Source organism: Nelumbo nucifera, chromosome 3, assembly GCF_055504915.1.
Source record: "Nelumbo nucifera cultivar China Antique chromosome 3, China Antique-T2T, whole genome shotgun sequence".
NCBI classification, from domain to species: Eukaryota; Viridiplantae; Streptophyta; class Magnoliopsida; order Proteales; family Nelumbonaceae; genus Nelumbo; species Nelumbo nucifera.
In genome coordinates, this window is record NC_142651.1 from 42,785,503 (window position 1) to 42,802,350 (window position 16,848).

The 16,848-nt window shown below is 43.3% G+C and overlaps 1 protein-coding gene across 2 annotated transcripts; it reads left to right on the forward strand.

Annotated features, from left to right (window-relative positions):
• The first annotated feature begins 726 nt into the window (after positions 1 to 726).
• On the forward strand, positions 727 to 6,348 carry LOC104603914 (putative folate-biopterin transporter 7). 2 transcript variants are annotated; one of them, XM_019198886.2, is made up of 3 exons: positions 727 to 1,421; positions 1,510 to 1,773; positions 5,193 to 6,348. In XM_019198886.2, exons 1-3 carry the CDS (start codon positions 1,172 to 1,174, stop codon positions 6,242 to 6,244), a joined length of 1,566 nt encoding a protein of 521 aa, XP_019054431.1. In that variant the 5' UTR covers positions 727 to 1,171; the 3' UTR covers positions 6,245 to 6,348. The 2 variants fall into 2 exon arrangements, with proteins under 2 accessions (XP_019054431.1, XP_010266379.1); XM_010268077.3 differs by lacking the exon at positions 1,510 to 1,773 and having other exon boundaries at positions 767 to 1,421.
• Positions 6,349 to 16,848: the final 10,500 nt, after the last annotated feature.

Consider the following 16,848-nt stretch of genomic DNA (forward strand, 5'->3'; position numbering starts at 1 on the left):
TCTTTTTCTTCTGAGGCATAGATATGAAATAAAGTATAAACTTATTCAGATCTAATTTCCACCCACAGTTTGATTCGAGTTAATTAAAAGAAGAAGCCCTTTTATATTCTCTATTTTTGGTGGGCATGTCCAGCGCTGATTAAAAATACAATAAAAAAGACAAAAGATTAACTGAAAAGCTGAAAACAAATTTATTGTAAAGTATGCTTAAAGGAGCCAATTTCGCTTTCGATCTTATTTCTTATTGTTTACTTTGACATTTTCTGACCAATGATTCACTAAAATCGATCCTTGTTCATAGCACTGTCTTAAACCGTCTGTTGGGAACCATGATGCCATGGTTTAAACATATTGAGTATAGCCCCTTGGAACATTGGCAAATCCTGATGAATACCACTTAAGTTGGGCTTGGGCTCTCTTGAGTCCGGATAAATGACCAACCCAACTTAACACAAGCCCCAGAATCCATGTTGGGTTGGATCCGTCCAAACCAAAATCCAAAATCAATTTAAGATGAATTGAACCGACCAATTAGACATATTGAATTGGACCAGATCAGTCTGAATGGTCCAAAGTATTTATTGAATCGTTGAACCTGATTCACTTGTAATGAATTTATATTGAATTGGGTCCGATTGAATCAATATCTGATCCAAGAATATGAATGTCAATGGACCACGTTGAAACCAATCTAAATTAAAACCAAAAATTAAGGCTTTAAATTGGGATTAGATTGGGCTTAAGATAACCTAAACCTACATTCGTAATCGTAAAGTATGAGGATGTGGATGGTTACACCGAATCAGTTTCTCAACTTTAGAAGTTTTCAGGCCAAACTATCGTCAGTTCGTCGCTTTCTGGAAAGTTCAGAAGTCAGAACACGGTTGGACCGGTCACCGGCATTTCCCAATAAACCTGTCGCTGTGGCCGAGAGCGAGAAGGTGAGAACTGATCACTCCATCAGATCTAAACGCCAAGTGTCCTAAAAAAGGGCCGCAAAGCAAAGTGTTATGTCCGGCCTTCGGTGAGCCTTTGATTCAAAACCCCGAAAGGCCCTGAAAAAATTAGAAAGACCTGAGTCTCCCAGTCTCCACTTCAGAGTGACAGGGTCCAGAGAGGGGGCTTCGTCGTTCGTACTCAAATCGGTGCTGATCTTCTGGTTGATAGCAAAATGGTGGCCTCCGCGGGGAATACGCTCCGGCCGTTGCTGGGATTCGGGTTTTGGGTTCAGGGTTTCCGATGCTTTCCATGGATGGGCGTGAATTTCTTTCTCAAAGACGGTCTCAAAGTGGATCCCTCCACACTTCAGCTGTTGCAGAACTCGGCAAACCTTCCGATGATCGGAAAGCCTATATACGGAATCGTCTCCGACGCCGTTTACATTGGAGGCCAGCACAGGATCCCTTACATCGCCATTGGAGGTAAGATCATTCAAAAACGCCTTCAATTGAACTCAGAAAATTACTATTTATTATTTCTCTTCGTCCTCACCTGTTGAACAAATTAAAGGATCCGGGGAACCGGGGATGGAGCGAGATAGGGTTGCTACTTGCTACTGGTACTGGAATTTTCGAATAGCTTTACGTGTGAGGGTAAAATTGTATTTTCACTTCGGTGGGAAAGACATATTGGCTGAATTGCCCTCGATTTCTGGTTTCTTCCTGAAGCAACGCGTGTTAGGGAAGACACTGAGGAAAGGCCGAAACGATGAGGTCGCCGACGCAGCGAGTGGCGACGCCGCGGTTTGGTTCAAAAAGCTGTTGGGACTTACTTGTGAGTTCATGATCATTTTTTTAGGTAGCATGCTTTTTCGGTATCATAGTCGGACTCAGGAGAGACCCGATCTGACTCAGGAGCATGGTATTATGTTAGTATTAAGACGTGGCTCCGAACGGCCACGTGTCATGAAAAGAAGCTCCCAAACAACAAGTTGGTATAATCATACACGTGGTGATGGAACCCACAATCGTCCCCTTGATACAAAAATCCGTATCGCCCATGTCTGTATGACCCAACTTTGGCGTCAAAAAAGTTATTTGGGCAAGTTGTTGATAGGCACCATGTAATTAGGAGGTAGTGACCATCAGCCCCCTCAACTTTGTTTTGCCATAAGTACCCCACTCACATCTAGATTCCATCACGTTGTCCCCACCTTAACATTTCATCAATTATTTAACATTTAAAAAACATAAAATAAAATAAAATTATATTAAATTGGGCTCGGCTAAGTTTTAAGTTTATGCACAAAAAATGAGGTATGGCCTCATTTAATTTCTATGCTTGATTTGACTTAGCTTACTAGATGAAGGCAAAGTCTTCTTTCCTCTTCTTGAATAACGTGGGAATTGGAATGACACTAAATAGTGCAATCATCGAGTGTTTTTTCAACACCCACATCAGGCTAGGAGGACAATTCTTATACTTGAATTGACTCAATTGACTCAAGTGTTGATACATATATTTGTAAATGTCAATTCATAAATAAATATTTATTTATATGTTAAAATAAAACTTTTAGGCCCAAGCTCGGTTCAGAATTTCCTAGGTTTGATGTGGTCCTAGGTGTTGGGTCTGCATACAAAAACTTGAGCCCGGGCCCAGAAATTTGCAGCCTGGGCCGGGCCAGGCCAAGAATGTTCACCCTTATTCGCCTATGGCACCAAGCATGATAAGTATGTTCTTTTACATATTAATAATGCTTTTAACTTAATTGACCTCAACCCTTGAGTCTACAGCATAGGGACATTTGGCAAAAGGAAGTAGAGAAGTTGGTTCAACCCAAACCCAACCCAAGGGTTAGGGTGAGGGTTTGGGTCGGAGTTCCATAGCTTGAGTTGAGTTAAGGTTGACCTCCACCTGACCTAATCCAGCTTCAATCGCACCCTAATTGAATCTCAAATAGGCAATTTAGTACTTTTACTTTCACCATCGACCCCATTAGCGGGTAAGTGGGTGATAGAATCTAGAAGTTCAAGGGGGGGTTTTGTTGCAAAACAAAGTTTGGGGGGCTAAATATTGCCTCCCCCTCTCCATGTACAAAGGTGGCTAATTGTAATAGTGTAATTTACCTAGAGGTGTAAATCGGGCTGTGTCCCCCGTGGTCCGACCCGACACGATTGTATGGGCTGTGTTGGTTATGGGGTTTTAGGTCCATGGCCAGGTAGTGGGTGGCATAGCCTGTGCATGCTGGCACGGCCCGGCCTGGCCTGACCCATATATATTATTTATATATAATATATAATATATTTATATAAATTATAATTATATAACAATATATAGTATATAATATTATTAGTAAAATAAATAATTGTTTTCAATTTTATTATACTAATTTATTTAATTATTGTATATATAAGCAATTGTATACATCAAAATTCATATAAATTAAAATTTTGTTTTTTTCTTCAAATTTTTAAATAAATAGCTTTGGCCCAAGGCTTGGCCCACGAACCATCCCGGCCTGTGGCATGGCATGGCACGACATGGGCTTGGGCCATGGGCCATGCCAGGCTGACCCCCAAATTATCCTAGGGGAGGGCGGCATGGCCCGCACTTTGCGCCCGCCGCCTGTGCGTCATGCCGTGCCAGCCTAGCACGATCCGTTTTACACCTCTAAATTTACCCATTTATTTTGGGCCGAGATAGATGCTTCATTGGTTGGTAGTGGGCATGGGCTCTCAGTGGGTTATCCATTATGCACTAATCTATTCAATGAAGTATGTTAAATTGGAATGATGAGTATTTAAGTTACACTTAACCTACTCTGGCAGCTTAGGGCTGGGCTTTTTTGTTATTGTCCTGTTGTAGGTCTGGGCTTGTGTACTAGTTTCCTGGTGGCTAGGCATTGTAGGAGTATGGGTGGAATATGTGGCCTTGTGTACTAGGCATTGTTGGTTGTCCTGTTGTAGCTCTGGGCTTGTGTACTAGTTTCGTGGTGTCTAGGATTGAAAGAGACCTTGGTTTATGTGGAAGTGGAACATGTTGTATCAATGAACTCCGAAAGTCCAAAAACCAATCTAATTATGTTGCATTCAGATCTTAGAACCTGCATCCATTTACTAATAGGATCAGATGTGGATATGATCTCATCTGATCTGATTATACATAATATAATAATGCAAGACCATTACTTGGTGTAATAGTAAAATCTTGAGTTGGCCAGCATAAGAATGAAGGTTATGTGTGAGAGCTCTACTTTGTGCAAAAAATGCTTAAGGTTAGGAATCTATTCAATATACCCTTCCCAAGACCCTATATAGTTGGGACCAACATTGTGAAATGGCCTTAAATATATAGATATTATACAAAATTACATAAAGTTTATAATTAATAAATCCAATATTTTATATTTATATAAATTTATTATAAGTTATTATTATTTTAATTTTTAATTATTCTTTATTTTAAAGACAACAGAGTCTGATATATCAGATTTTGGATTGTATTCGGATTTGAAGTTTCAATAAGTGTATCAAATTCAGATATTCCAACCAGATTATGGCCCTATGTGGTACTGGAGAAAGGGTGGCTGATTCCTATGCACCATTCTCCATGGCTTGCTGAAACTTTGGAAACATTGGATAGAAATTGGCAATGTTTTAGTTAGTTTGAGCCAAAGCACATCGCAATGAGGTTAGGTCTTAAAGGCCTTGGTGAGACCTACAACCCAAAGCATATTGCAATGAAATTCTTCCCTACATAATAGTGGAAAAATGTATATGTGAAGCTCCATGTATAAGATTGGTATTTTTGGCATCTATATCTATACTACATAGAGGATAGAGGGAGGCCAATTGTCACTCTCACCTTGATGTTCACACAGACCTCCCTCTCTTATTTTTTGCATGTGGTTATTTATTTTTCAATCGAATTATTAAAAATATGTCACAATAAAAAACCATCAGGCTTTAATTTTCTCTAATAAAATATTCATAAAAAAATTCTCTAATAAAATCCATCATTACTCTCTATAATAAGACCATTCTTAAATCTCTCTCTCTCTCTCAATGGTCAATGTTCTAAATCTCTCTGAACCCCTTTGACTATCTTTCCCAATTTCTTAACCATCAAATGTATGTTTGAGATCTATTGAAATTTGAAATGAGACACCACCTTTAATATTTTGCAGAATTAGCAACAACTTTGTCGTTATGAACTTCGTTATTGTAACTTAGTTAACTTTGTTGGTGCAGTTTTCTTGCAGGCAGTGTCATGGCTAACCATTGCAGTCCTTCCTTCAACAAGCATCTCTATCTTCACTGTTAGTCTCCTTCTCCTCCTTAGCAACCTTGGTGCATCTATTGTTGAGGTTGCCAATGATGCCCTCGTTGCCGAGACAGGAAAGCAACCAACATCTTCCAAAAAGTCACAACCATCTTCATCTGGTGAGCTTCAGTCATTTGTTTGGATTGCTACCTCTGTTGGTGGAGTCCTCGGAAACCTCCTTGGAGGCATTGTTATAGATCGGTTTTCCCCACAGATGATGTTCCTTGTGTTTGGTCTTCTTCTATCTGTCCAGCTCCTCACAACACTGGTAGTCCGAGAAAGCTCACTTAACCTCCCCATGAATCCATCTAGTTCTGGCATCCGTAAACAGTTGTCCATGCTATCAATTGCATTGCATAAGCCAGAGATTGCTTATGCAATTGTATGGTTTGCAGCTTCTTATGCCGTTATCCCAGTCTTGACAGGAACCATGTTCTTCTACCAAACTCAGTATCTGAGCCTTGATTCATCTGTTCTTGGACTGTCTAAGGTGTTTGGACAAGCAGCGATGCTTCTATGGAGTGTAATCTATAATCAACGATTGAAATCAGTCCCACCAAGAAAACTAATTTCAGCAGTTCAGGTTGTGATGGCCATGTTCATGTTATCAGATGTATTGTTTGTGAAGGAATTTTATCGGAACCTTGGTATTCCAGATTCTGTGTATGTAGTGATTTTCTCAGGGTTATTGGAGGTCTTATTCATATTCAAGTTGTTACCATTCAGTGTCCTAATGGCACAACTCTGCCCACCTGGTTGCGAGGGATCTCTCATGGCCTTTGTCATGTCTGCTATTGCATTTGCATTTATTGTGAGTGGGTATCTTGGCGTCGCACTTGTGAAATATATTGGCATCTCAGAGAAAGACTTTTCGGGGCTGCCACATGGCATTTTGATACAAGTTGCATGTACACTGGTGCCACTATATTGGAGTTCATGGATTCCTGATGATGTCAAACTTCAGAAAAAGAAAGAGTAGTCTTTAGGATCATTATCATCAAGGTGTGTAAAGTGCTGTAAGATTTTACCCACTCTTTTGGTATTTCATAGAAAAGTTAACAAATTTTTTGCATTTATTAAAAAGATAAGAACATGCCCCCTAAAATTCTTTCCAGGGATGAGGTTTTATTTGACCCAAACTCACATTGAGGACCACTGATCAGATAAACTGTTCTTGTCCAATAGTGTAGCTTTGTTACACATTTCTTAACACCAAATGGTGCATCCCATATTTCTTAAAAGATACGGACATGCCTTTCTTTAATTTTACTGAGTCTGAATTTCCTGTAGACTGATGTAAAGAGGATGTGCACCTGCAGACATGGGTCATTTTCTTATAAGAAATATAGTATTGGACTTTCTTAAAGTGGACATTTATTGGCATTCACCCCTAAAGGATTCTGTAAAGCCACTAGAGGATTGAGATAAGTAATTTTTTAAAGAGTAAAGACTTAAATATACCTTGTATTTTCATAAGTTGACTTAAACATAACATGAGTTTTTTGAATGGACTTAAGTATACCTCATGGGCTGAACCCACTGGACTTAAAAATACCCTTTATTAATAAAACATTAAGAACTGTTAAAAATGGCGTCAAGTGACCTATTTAATTTTTTGAAAAAAATCCTATTTTGCCTTTGTCTCCTGCTTCCTCTCGTATTGGAAGGTTCAATAATGGGTTCAAGGTAGAGAAAGTCTGAGGAAGGGATTGCTTGTTCCCGTAGAAACCATTGGGAGTTTCCTCTAACGAGCTTCTGCAATTCAATTGGGTGCTTCCCACTATGTCCATAAAGGTAAAGGAAGAATGTCAATGCTGAGAGCATGCCCAGTGTGACAATCCTGACAGGAATTTCAATAGCAATCTTCTTGGTTTGAATAGTTTGCTGTGCAACTGGAGTTATAACCCAGGTGGAGGCATTATTGGCAGGAGGAGACAGAGTAGTGGGTCTGATCTGGGGTTGCTCCAATGGGTACCTCTGGGAAGAGGCCATAGACACCAGAACAGAAGGCGTATATGTGGTTTACTAGGCTGGTTGAGGCTTGGAAGTGAGAAGAAGCTGGCTGACGTTTGGAAAACCATAGACCACATCTTATCAGAACAGTTTTTCTTTTTTTGAAGGAAGAAGAAATGCTTAAAGGTGAATAATGAAGTGATTTAATAACAATGTACAGCATTTTACTGGAAAAAAGACAGAATATTAAACTATAATCCAGTGCCAAGGACAAAGATGTTTTCCTTGGAGACATGACGTTGAGTGTACTTTTCACCGGAGACACAAATCTTGAAAGAACTAAATGACATTGTGTCAAAGGAAAAGAAACAACAAAAAAAAAGGTCTTAGCAAAGTGGAAGGGTCATTGGTATTTGATCCAGAAGATTGGAAACAACTGGTATTTCTCCATGTAGCCTTTGGTATCACTCCAGTAAGTTCGTTAAACATACCATCCCTGGGGCAAAACTGTAATTTTCTTAAACAGTCTAAGATAATAGTGGGAATATATGCGTATGCCTCAAAAACTAAAAAGGAAAAATGACCTTATTTGGTATCGTTTTTCTAGAAAAAAAAAACGTTATTCCAGACCATACTTTGGAAATTGGAAAAGTATAGTTTGAAGAAATATCAAATTCAATGTTTTCTTAGAAAATAACCTATTTCTGCCAGTGGTGCAATGACATGAAAACAATGTGGCATCATCTTGGGTGTTGGATAATGTAGACCAATGCTGAAAACTGTAATACAGCATTGGTACCAAGCAAAACCAGTGCTGTTTTATCAGAAAACAGCCTATGTAGCAGCATCGATGCCGAACACCTTTTCTCTCTCTCTCTCTCTGTATATATATATAATAAGAGAAATGAGAGGTGAAAATAGGGTAAAATGTATTTTCTTGTGGAGGAAAAAAAATAGAGAAAAATAGCAAACTTGGATTGCTACATTTCTGGTGCCCAATAGTGTAGTATATAATAAGAAAAATCTCACTTTATTTAAGCAGAATCAAGAGTGAACCCCTAACAATTCAATTTGCCCTATTGGCTTTTCAATTTACTCTTTTTATTTGGCCCATAATTATCAAAATGCACCTCCTATATGTTTTTAACTTTAAAATACATTAAATAATTTTTGTTTGCATTAAATCATTCAATAGTCACTAATTCTTGAGGTTTATGCCTTTCTATGCCTCGCATGCTGAGGCTTGATCTTTTTTAGAAGGACCTTACTCTCACCCATTTCATGGCAGAAAACCTGAATGATAGTGCTTGACAATAAGATGAATCAATTCATAAAGCACCAACGGGAGTCAATGATACACATGTGATTAATATAATTTATATTGCATAATTGCAATGATATTTTGAATGTATTGGGCTGATATGGTCAATATCTTTCTTTCTTTTTTTTTTGTTTCGAAAACAGGTAAAGTATAATGTCACTAAAAGAAATAAAAGAGAACAAAAAACATGTACAACTACACAGGGATTTACAAAACACTGCTCAATCAGATCTACACCCTCCCAGTCCTGCTTTACAAAAAGATATTCTCATAGCCAAGACATCAATGTCCACTATTCTCAGAAACAGAGTCTGGAGAGCTGCTCTTGTTCTTGAAAACTTTTACATTTCTCTCTTGTCATAAGTACCAAAACACTGCTACAGGCTCCATGTTCCAAGCCAGTTTTTCATTCAAGGATAAACCTCCTGTTCTCCAATCCAACCTCATACAAAATCCATAACTGATTCTGGACAGCAGCTCTTTATTTCAAACAGGTTCTAGATTTTGAACCACCCTTCTTGGCGCAACTACAGTGTAGCAGCAGATGATTCATAGATTCCTCTTGAGCCTCATGGAGTCCCTGGTTAAGAGTCTATTCAGGCAGGCCAGCCAAACAAAGAAGGCCACCTTGGTGGGAACATTCTTACACCAGACGATCTGTACTGGAATATTCTGCTCTTCTGATCTTGAGATCGCGTTATAGAAGGATTTAACCGAAAATTTCCCAGATTTATCCCATTTCCACGCTCTTCTGTCAGCACTTTGCTAGTTGAAATTCAAATGTCAAAAGTTCCCACTCTCTCCTTTCTCAACTCCTATAATCTCTCATTAATTCCCATATATAACTTTCTCCCACTCATTTTCGTTAGTCTCTACCTCATTTAGTTGTCAATTAACTTTCACTTCCATATTAACTCCTATTGACTCCCATACACTCTCCTCTCATTAACTTAGACTTTGCTACAAAAAGCTACAAGCAAAGAGATTCCAACCCCAAGGCAACAAATATATCACAAGGCCACGCTTCAATTACTTGTCATAATCATGTTAGTTACAAATTTTAACATGCATCTACTCAGCTTGGTTCATTCTTATCAGCAAAATTTAAAAAATAATTGATTATTAAAATCTATACTATTAATAAAAGAGCGAACAACCCCATTTTCTAGATTTTTCATTAGACATTTTTACCCTTTATCTAAGCAACATACAACGGTATAAAAAGGGCATATATGTCTTTTACTCTCACTCCCAAAACTGACCACTTATAACAGTTAAGAAATTGTCTAATAAACATTTAAAAACTGTTCACTTATAACAGTTAAGAAACTGCCCACTTTACTTGAATCTCGTTCCACCATTTTACTGTATTAGCATGAAATCAAAAGAGTATCAACTGTGCTTATTGCAGAGTCAAAGAGGCAACGAACTGGATATGGCCATTTAAACTAAATTTACATATTTAGCGTTGCAGTGGATTTAAAAGCTGATGAATCATATGACATACATTGATACATCACAATATTTTGAACTTGGTATAAAAGTATCAGGAATGCAAAGAGTGTGTAGGAAAAAACAATCTTAAACTTGAGATGTATCATGGTGCACTTAAAAAATACACATGAATATTGTGAAGCTTTTGAGATGGGCAATATCAGAAGAACTTTTTATGATATTGTGGCTTTCCAGTATCATGGTTCAATTCATTAAGATGATTGTATCTTTGTTTAGATGAATGGCTCTAGAGCTTTTGCATTTGAGGGTTGTTTAGTTCTATTGCTTAAATGAATGTTTTGTATGACATCTTCATTGAAAAATGAGAAGTGGTTGGAAAATGTTTTTAGTGTTTGTTGACAGGCGCCATTGGATGCCATATAAGCTAAATAATGAAAAAACGCCTTTTTAAGTGTTCGAGGAAACATCTATTGATAAACAATTTAACTAAACTCTATTAAGTAAACACCCATGTAGCACTGAACGGGTGCTGTTTTACAGATAAAGGATAATGAGGCTAAATACCATCTTGATCTTTAGACAATAGATCAATGTTTTAAAAAATTATCTGGAACTGGAACCATTCTGACTATTGGTTTTTAGGTTGATGGTTCGACCGTTTGGTTCCAACGGATGGCCCATTCTAACAAAATAAATTAAAAAAATAAAAAATAATTAAAATTTGAAAACAGCAAAAAATTGTTGAATGGATTGATGGTTCAATCACCCGGGTCAATGGATCATTGATCGATTCATATGGACGAATCACCCAACCAGAAACATTATTCCGAGAATAATTTAACTTAAATATGTGTGTGTGAATAGGGGTGGCAACTGGGTGGGTTGGGTTGGGTTTGGTTTGGGTTGATTTTCAATTCAATCGATCTAACACGCCAATCCATTAATGACCCAGTTATATAAAATTAAATAGGTTGGGTTCAACTCAAACCTGCTTTAACCCAATCCAATCCACCCAAACCCATTAATCTTATATTTATGGACTTAAAAAGCAAACTAACTCTCTCTTAACAAATAAGTTGGTTATAGCTTGGTAGTAATTGTAGTTACTATTTATACAAATGGTGAAGGTTCAAATCACATTACATGCATGTAATTTTTATACAAGAGGCGAAGCCATTTGACTATGTTTGGATTTTGGGTTTGACCGAACCACTTAGGTTCAAGCCGGTCAGACCAACTTGAACTATCTAATTGGATTATTTTCAAGCTAATCACATCAAGGGTGGTTGAACCATTTAGATCTAGATCAGTCCGGTTGGACCGAACCAAACCGGTTCAGTTAATGGTGGATTGACTTGGACCATGCCGTATTAGGTTTGTGCACGGGTTTGGGACTAGACCGGCTGATCCAAACCAGGTCAACGTAAGTAAATCGGGGTCAATCCATATTTGGGTCGGGTTGTGTGGATTTTGGTTGGACGGACGGTCTAGATCGGGAAAAGCATGTGGGCAGCAAATCATCACGTCCAAAATTGTTTCGGATTCAGGTCGATTCGGATTAGTATGTGCTGGTTCGGGTCAGACCGCATTGAACTGGCCTGGACTCAGGTCAAATTGATTTGGATTTATGTTGGGTGAAGTGTGTTGATTCAAGACGAGACTAAAGTTAGTCAATAATTAATAGAAAATTAATGCATTAATTATTTAATTCAAATGAAAAAAATTAAAAAAAGACTAAGGAATTAATACTTGATGATGCACAATCTGGCCGGTCTTAGCTATCGATGATCTTGCCTCTGAACTGAGTAACAGGGACCTGAAACGGGAGGAGAAGAGAAGCTCCGGGGAGAACCCGGCGTAAGGGCTCCGAAGCTCAAGTTAGAATCCTTCAAAGGCAAAAATAACCAGATAGCGCGAAAGTTAGCATACCTCGTCCCTGGGGGGGTAGAAGCCTTTTATAACCACCTCGCGCACTCACTTCTAGGCCTCCGTCAGGTCGGGCATGATTACTTCTGAACTCCTGCCAGTTCGGGTGTCATTTCCTCTGGTCGGACAGAACCGCCACTGTTCCTTTTGTCGGAGCCGTCTTTGCGGCTAGTGATGACGGTTGCAGGTGGCGGTGGCAGGAAGCCGTTTGAAATGCGGCTGTCAGGCGTCAGATCCCAAATCAGTCAGGTACGTCGCCCTTGGATAAAGACGTCCTTGGTATCGGGTACGTTTGGCTGGCCTGGTGCTTTGGAAGTGAAGTGTTGGAGTGGCGAGCGAGGTGCCTTGAGTTCGGTTTGGAGTGTTCCGAGCTGCCACGGGTCAGCTCGGGTCAGCTTTGTGAGGCTTGGGGCCCAGTATGGTTTGTGCTCCTTGCAGGGAGCTCAGGTTCTCAGTAGGGAGCTCGCTCTTAATAGCGAGCTCGGACTCCCAGTAGGGAGTTTGTTCTTAATAGGGAGCTCGATTTTTAGGGAGCTCGGGTTCTTACCTGGGGAGCTCGGACCCTTAATTGGGAGCTCGGGCTCCTAGCAGGGAGCTCGGATTTAGGGAGCTCGGGTTCTTAGGGAGCTCAGGCTCCTAGTACCGAGCTCGGACTAAGTACAGCGGTCTGGAGTTCGGGCTCGGTAGTGAGTTCGGACTTGCTTCCGATGTTCGCTTTGGGTGCTCTACTGTCCCAAGCTGCTTGCCTTTGCCACGTGTCGGGCGATCGCGAGGTCGGGCCAAATTTCCCTTCATCACTTGCCCCCCACTCCCTGCGACAACGGTTCCGTCTTAGCGCGGGGAGTTTGCAAGGTAGCAGGAGGGTTTTGGTCCGTGCTGAGCGCGCTTGCTCTAATTTGATTTTTAAAAAAGGGCGCGCGTTTGGGAGTCGTGATGGCGGCTGTTCGGGAGTTGCGCTGCAGACGCTTTTATTGCGAGGAGACGTGTGCCGTTACCCCGTCAGTTTCGGGAAGACACGTGCCGACACCTGTCCTCTGACAAGACGTGTGTAACGTTCCGTCAGTTTCGGAAAGACATGCGCTGATTGGTCTTGGAAGACGTGCGGCTTAGCGCGGCTGTGGGCCGTTGGATTGGCTTCGATCTGGGCCGTCGCTTTCCGTACGTTGTGGATATAAATAGTGCGCGGGGGGGGGGGGGGGGGGGGACCCGTCCTTGCTACTGTTGTACATCTTGAGCTCGCGCCTTAAGTTTCAGCTCGCGTCCAGGCTTTTCAGCTCGCGTCCCAGGTCTTCTTGCTTGTTCGAGTTCTCGCGGTCTGCTTCAGTCTTCTTCCCGGGTGAGTGTTTTTGGAATCTCGTTCCGTTTCACGATGTCTAGTTTGGGGGGTTCAGACTGTTCAAGCGAGTCTGATGTGGGTTCTACGAACCAGTTTGCGTCTCACGGTAGTTCAAGTGAGCCCGATGTAGGTCCTGAGGAAGGGGTCGGGCCTACCACCCGAGGTGCTTCGGGTAGGTCGGCATCCACCTCTCGTCGTGGCCGGGTTGTAGATCAGTTCGGCCCTTCGACTATGACGCTTGAGGAACTTCAAACCCTCGTAGACTACTACAACTTGCCCAGTGAGTACGGGTACTTTATTCCTACGGGCAGCTTTCCTTGGGAACACGGTCCTGATGAGATGGTGATTTTCCGGGAACAGCTCACGGCGGGGCTGTGACTGCCCTTCCACCCTCTTCTTGTCGAGGTCCTAAACCACTTCGGTGTGACGGTTGGCTAGCTTCACCCGAATTCTATTAGGAACTTAGTGGGAACGATCTCTTTATTTTGCGACGAGAACTTCCCTCTGGATCTGGAGATTTTTTCTTCTATCTTAATGCTGAAAAAGCAAGTGGGTCCACTTCCTGGGCGTAGGCGGGCATACTACCTGTCCCCTCGTCCGGGCTTCAAGCTCTTACACGGACTCCCCAATAAGGTCCCGGTGTGGAAGCAGGACTATTTCGGGGTGCAAAGTGCGATGGGGTGGCCGTTTCAGACCGGCTGGGGGGTGGCCGCTCCTGATTCCGGCATCACACTTGATGAGGAGACGGCGAAGGGCCTCCGGCAATGGGCGCGGCTTGGGCTGGATTGCCAATGGTATCTGACGGAGGCCAAGCTTATTGCTGCGGGCCTGAGTTCGGGTAGGTTCTTTCCCTAGTGATCTTGTCTTGCTCTTCTTTTACGTCTTACTGATGCCGAACTCCTTTTCGCAGGTACAATGGATTCTCGAGGGTCCCGAGGTGCGCACTTGTTCGAGGGGATGAAGAGGAGAAAGCGGGTGGCCAAGCGAGCTCGCGCCGAGCCATCCCGAGCTGCGGAGCCCGAGGTGCCGGATTATCCGACAGAGGAGCCCGAGATGGTTCCTCCTATGCAGGGGCCGGCGGGGGCTCCTTATGCCGAAACCACACACATGGGGGCTCCCACCTATTCCGCGTCCGCTCATATGCGAGCTGGGCCGTCGGGCTCGGAGGCCCCGGGGGACTTCAGGAGCGTGCTGTCGCCTGTGCATGTTCTTCAACGGAGTAAGGAGGCGATGTTTCCTGAGGAAGTTGCGGCGTGGACCGAGCTCCCTCTGCACCAAGTGGCCTGCCGTGCCGTTACTCATGCCATGGTGGTAAGTGATCCCTTCTTTAGAGCTCGGCTTCTATTCTTTTATTCGTTTCTCTGATCTCGTTTTCCTTTGATAGGTGAACTCCTCCATTCACGCCTTGGCGAACTAGGTGGAGAAATGCTCGCGGCAGGCGCGAGCTTCCGAGGAGAATGCTCGTGCTGCTGATGTTGCTGCTCGCCGTGCGCAGTCTAGGCAGGCGAGGTCTCAGAGGGATGCCGAGGCCATGGGAGTGGTGGTGCAGCGCATGGCGGAAATGAAGCTGGACCTGGAGCACCAGGTCGAGTATCTTCAGGAGGATATCAGGGAGAGGACTCAGATCTTCTCTCAAGGCATCGAAGACGCGAAGAAGAAGGCTGTTAACGATTACATTGCTTCGCCGGATTTCGATGACCTGATGGTAGACTCATACGAGAGGGGTTTCAAGCTAAGTCGGTGGATGATCCGGAATACATACCCCGACATCGATACCAGTGCCATATCCACTTCGTGCATCACTCCGGAGATGGCTAATGCTGCGGATGCCGAACCAGACTCCGAGGGGGAGGCAGGTCCTTCGGGCGTTGTCGGAGAGGCTTCTGATAACGATGAAGTAGCCCCGGGCTTGTGAATGTACACTTTTTTTTTTAAATGTACACACCTATTTTGAAATGAAATTTTTTTGTTCATGTACTGGTGTCTTCGAGCTATATTCTTTTGCCGAACTGACCATTTCGGTCCTTCAGTTCGTTTTATGAAATGACTTCGGCGTACTTGCCTTGGTGGCCTATAGATAGTACCTTCTCAAGTTGACAACGTTCCATGCTCGGGGTACTTGTTTCCCTTCTAGGGTTCCGAGCTCGTATGCTCCCCCACCGAGTGTTTTCATTACTCTGTAGGGTCCTTTCCAGTTCGGTCCAAGTTTCCCTACGCCGGGTTCGGGCACCATGACCTTATGGAGAACCAGGTCGCCGACGCGGAAGTTCCTCTTTTTTACTCGCGCGTTGTAGTACCGAGCTACCTTTTGTTGGTAAGCCGCAGTTCGGATGTGCGCGAGGTCTCTCACTTCGTCCAGTAGGTCGAGGTTGGTGCGTAACTCGCCCTCGTTTGTCCGTTCGTCGTACGCTTCTAGTCGCAACGTAGGCACTTCGATTTCCGCCGGGATCACTACTTCGGTGCCATAGGTGAGGTTAAAGGGGGTCTCACCCGTGGCGGTCTTTTCCGTGGTTCGGTGTGCCCATAAAACACTTGGTAGTTCGTCTGCCCACAAACCTTTGGCTCGGTCCAATCGCGCTTTCAGTCCGCGGAGGATGGCTCTGTTCATTACTTCTGTTTGGCCATTTGCCTGCGGGTGTGCGACCGATGTGAAGTTCTGACTGATTCCCATGCTTCGGCACCATTCTTGGAACTTGATGTCTTCGAACTGTTTGCCATTGTCGGAGATCAGTACCCGAGGTAGGCCGAAGCGACATACGATGTTCTTCCAAAAGAAGTTTTGTATGTTTCGGGCTGTAACTATTGCCAGGGGTTCAGCTTCTATCCACTTTGTGAAATAATCTACTGCCACCACAAGGAATTTTCTCCCGCCTGTCGCTGGTGGGAATGGCCCCAGGAGGTCGATGCCCCATTGGGCGAAAGGCCATGGACTGGTGAGGTATTTGAGGTTGGCAGCGGGCTGATGGTGGATGCTGGCATGCTTCTGACGCTTGCCGCATTTTCTGACGAGCTCGATTGCCTCTGTCTTCATCGTTGGCCAGTAGTATCCTTGTCGAAGTGCCTTTTGGGCGAGGGCTCTGCCCCCCAGGTGTCCGCCACACAGGCCTTCATGGATGTCGCGGAGTACCAGCTCGGCTTCGGCTGGGCGCAAGCACCGCAGATAGGGGAGCGTGTAGGATCGTCGGTACAACCGTTCGTCTATCATGACGTATTTGGCTGTCTGGCGCTGCACCCTCTTGGCTGTGTTGCGGTCCGCGGGGAGGGTTCCGTCTAACAGGAAGCTCGCGAGTGGGTCGATCCAGCTCGGCTCCGCTTCGGTGACGGGAGCGACCTCTTCTGCCCCACCGAGAATGCTGGGCCGAGGCAAGTCCTCTACGTACACGGTTCTCCTGGCGTTGTGGCTCGTGCTAGCTAGTCGGGACAGGGCGTCGGCCTCAGCGTTCTCTGACCTCGGGATTTGCTTGATGAAGTGTGATTGGAAGTTGAGCAGAGCTTCCTTTACTTTTGCTAAGTACGTAATCATAGTGAGTTCGCGTGCTTCGTACTCGCCTGTAACTTGGTTGACCACGAGCTGAGAATCACTGCAGATAAC

Excerpts from the sequence above, each read along its gene's own strand:
- LOC104603914 (XM_019198886.2), top strand. The coding sequence starts at position 1,172 with ATGGTGGCCTCCGCGGGGAATACGCTCCGGCCGTTGCTGGGATTCGGG. Across the intron at positions 1,422-1,509 it reads CCCTTACATCGCCATTGGAG|GATCCGGGGAACCGGGGATG; the intron begins GTAAGATCATTC and ends AACAAATTAAAG. Across the intron at positions 1,774-5,192 it reads AAAGCTGTTGGGACTTACTT|TTTTCTTGCAGGCAGTGTCA; the intron begins GTGAGTTCATGA and ends TTGTTGGTGCAG.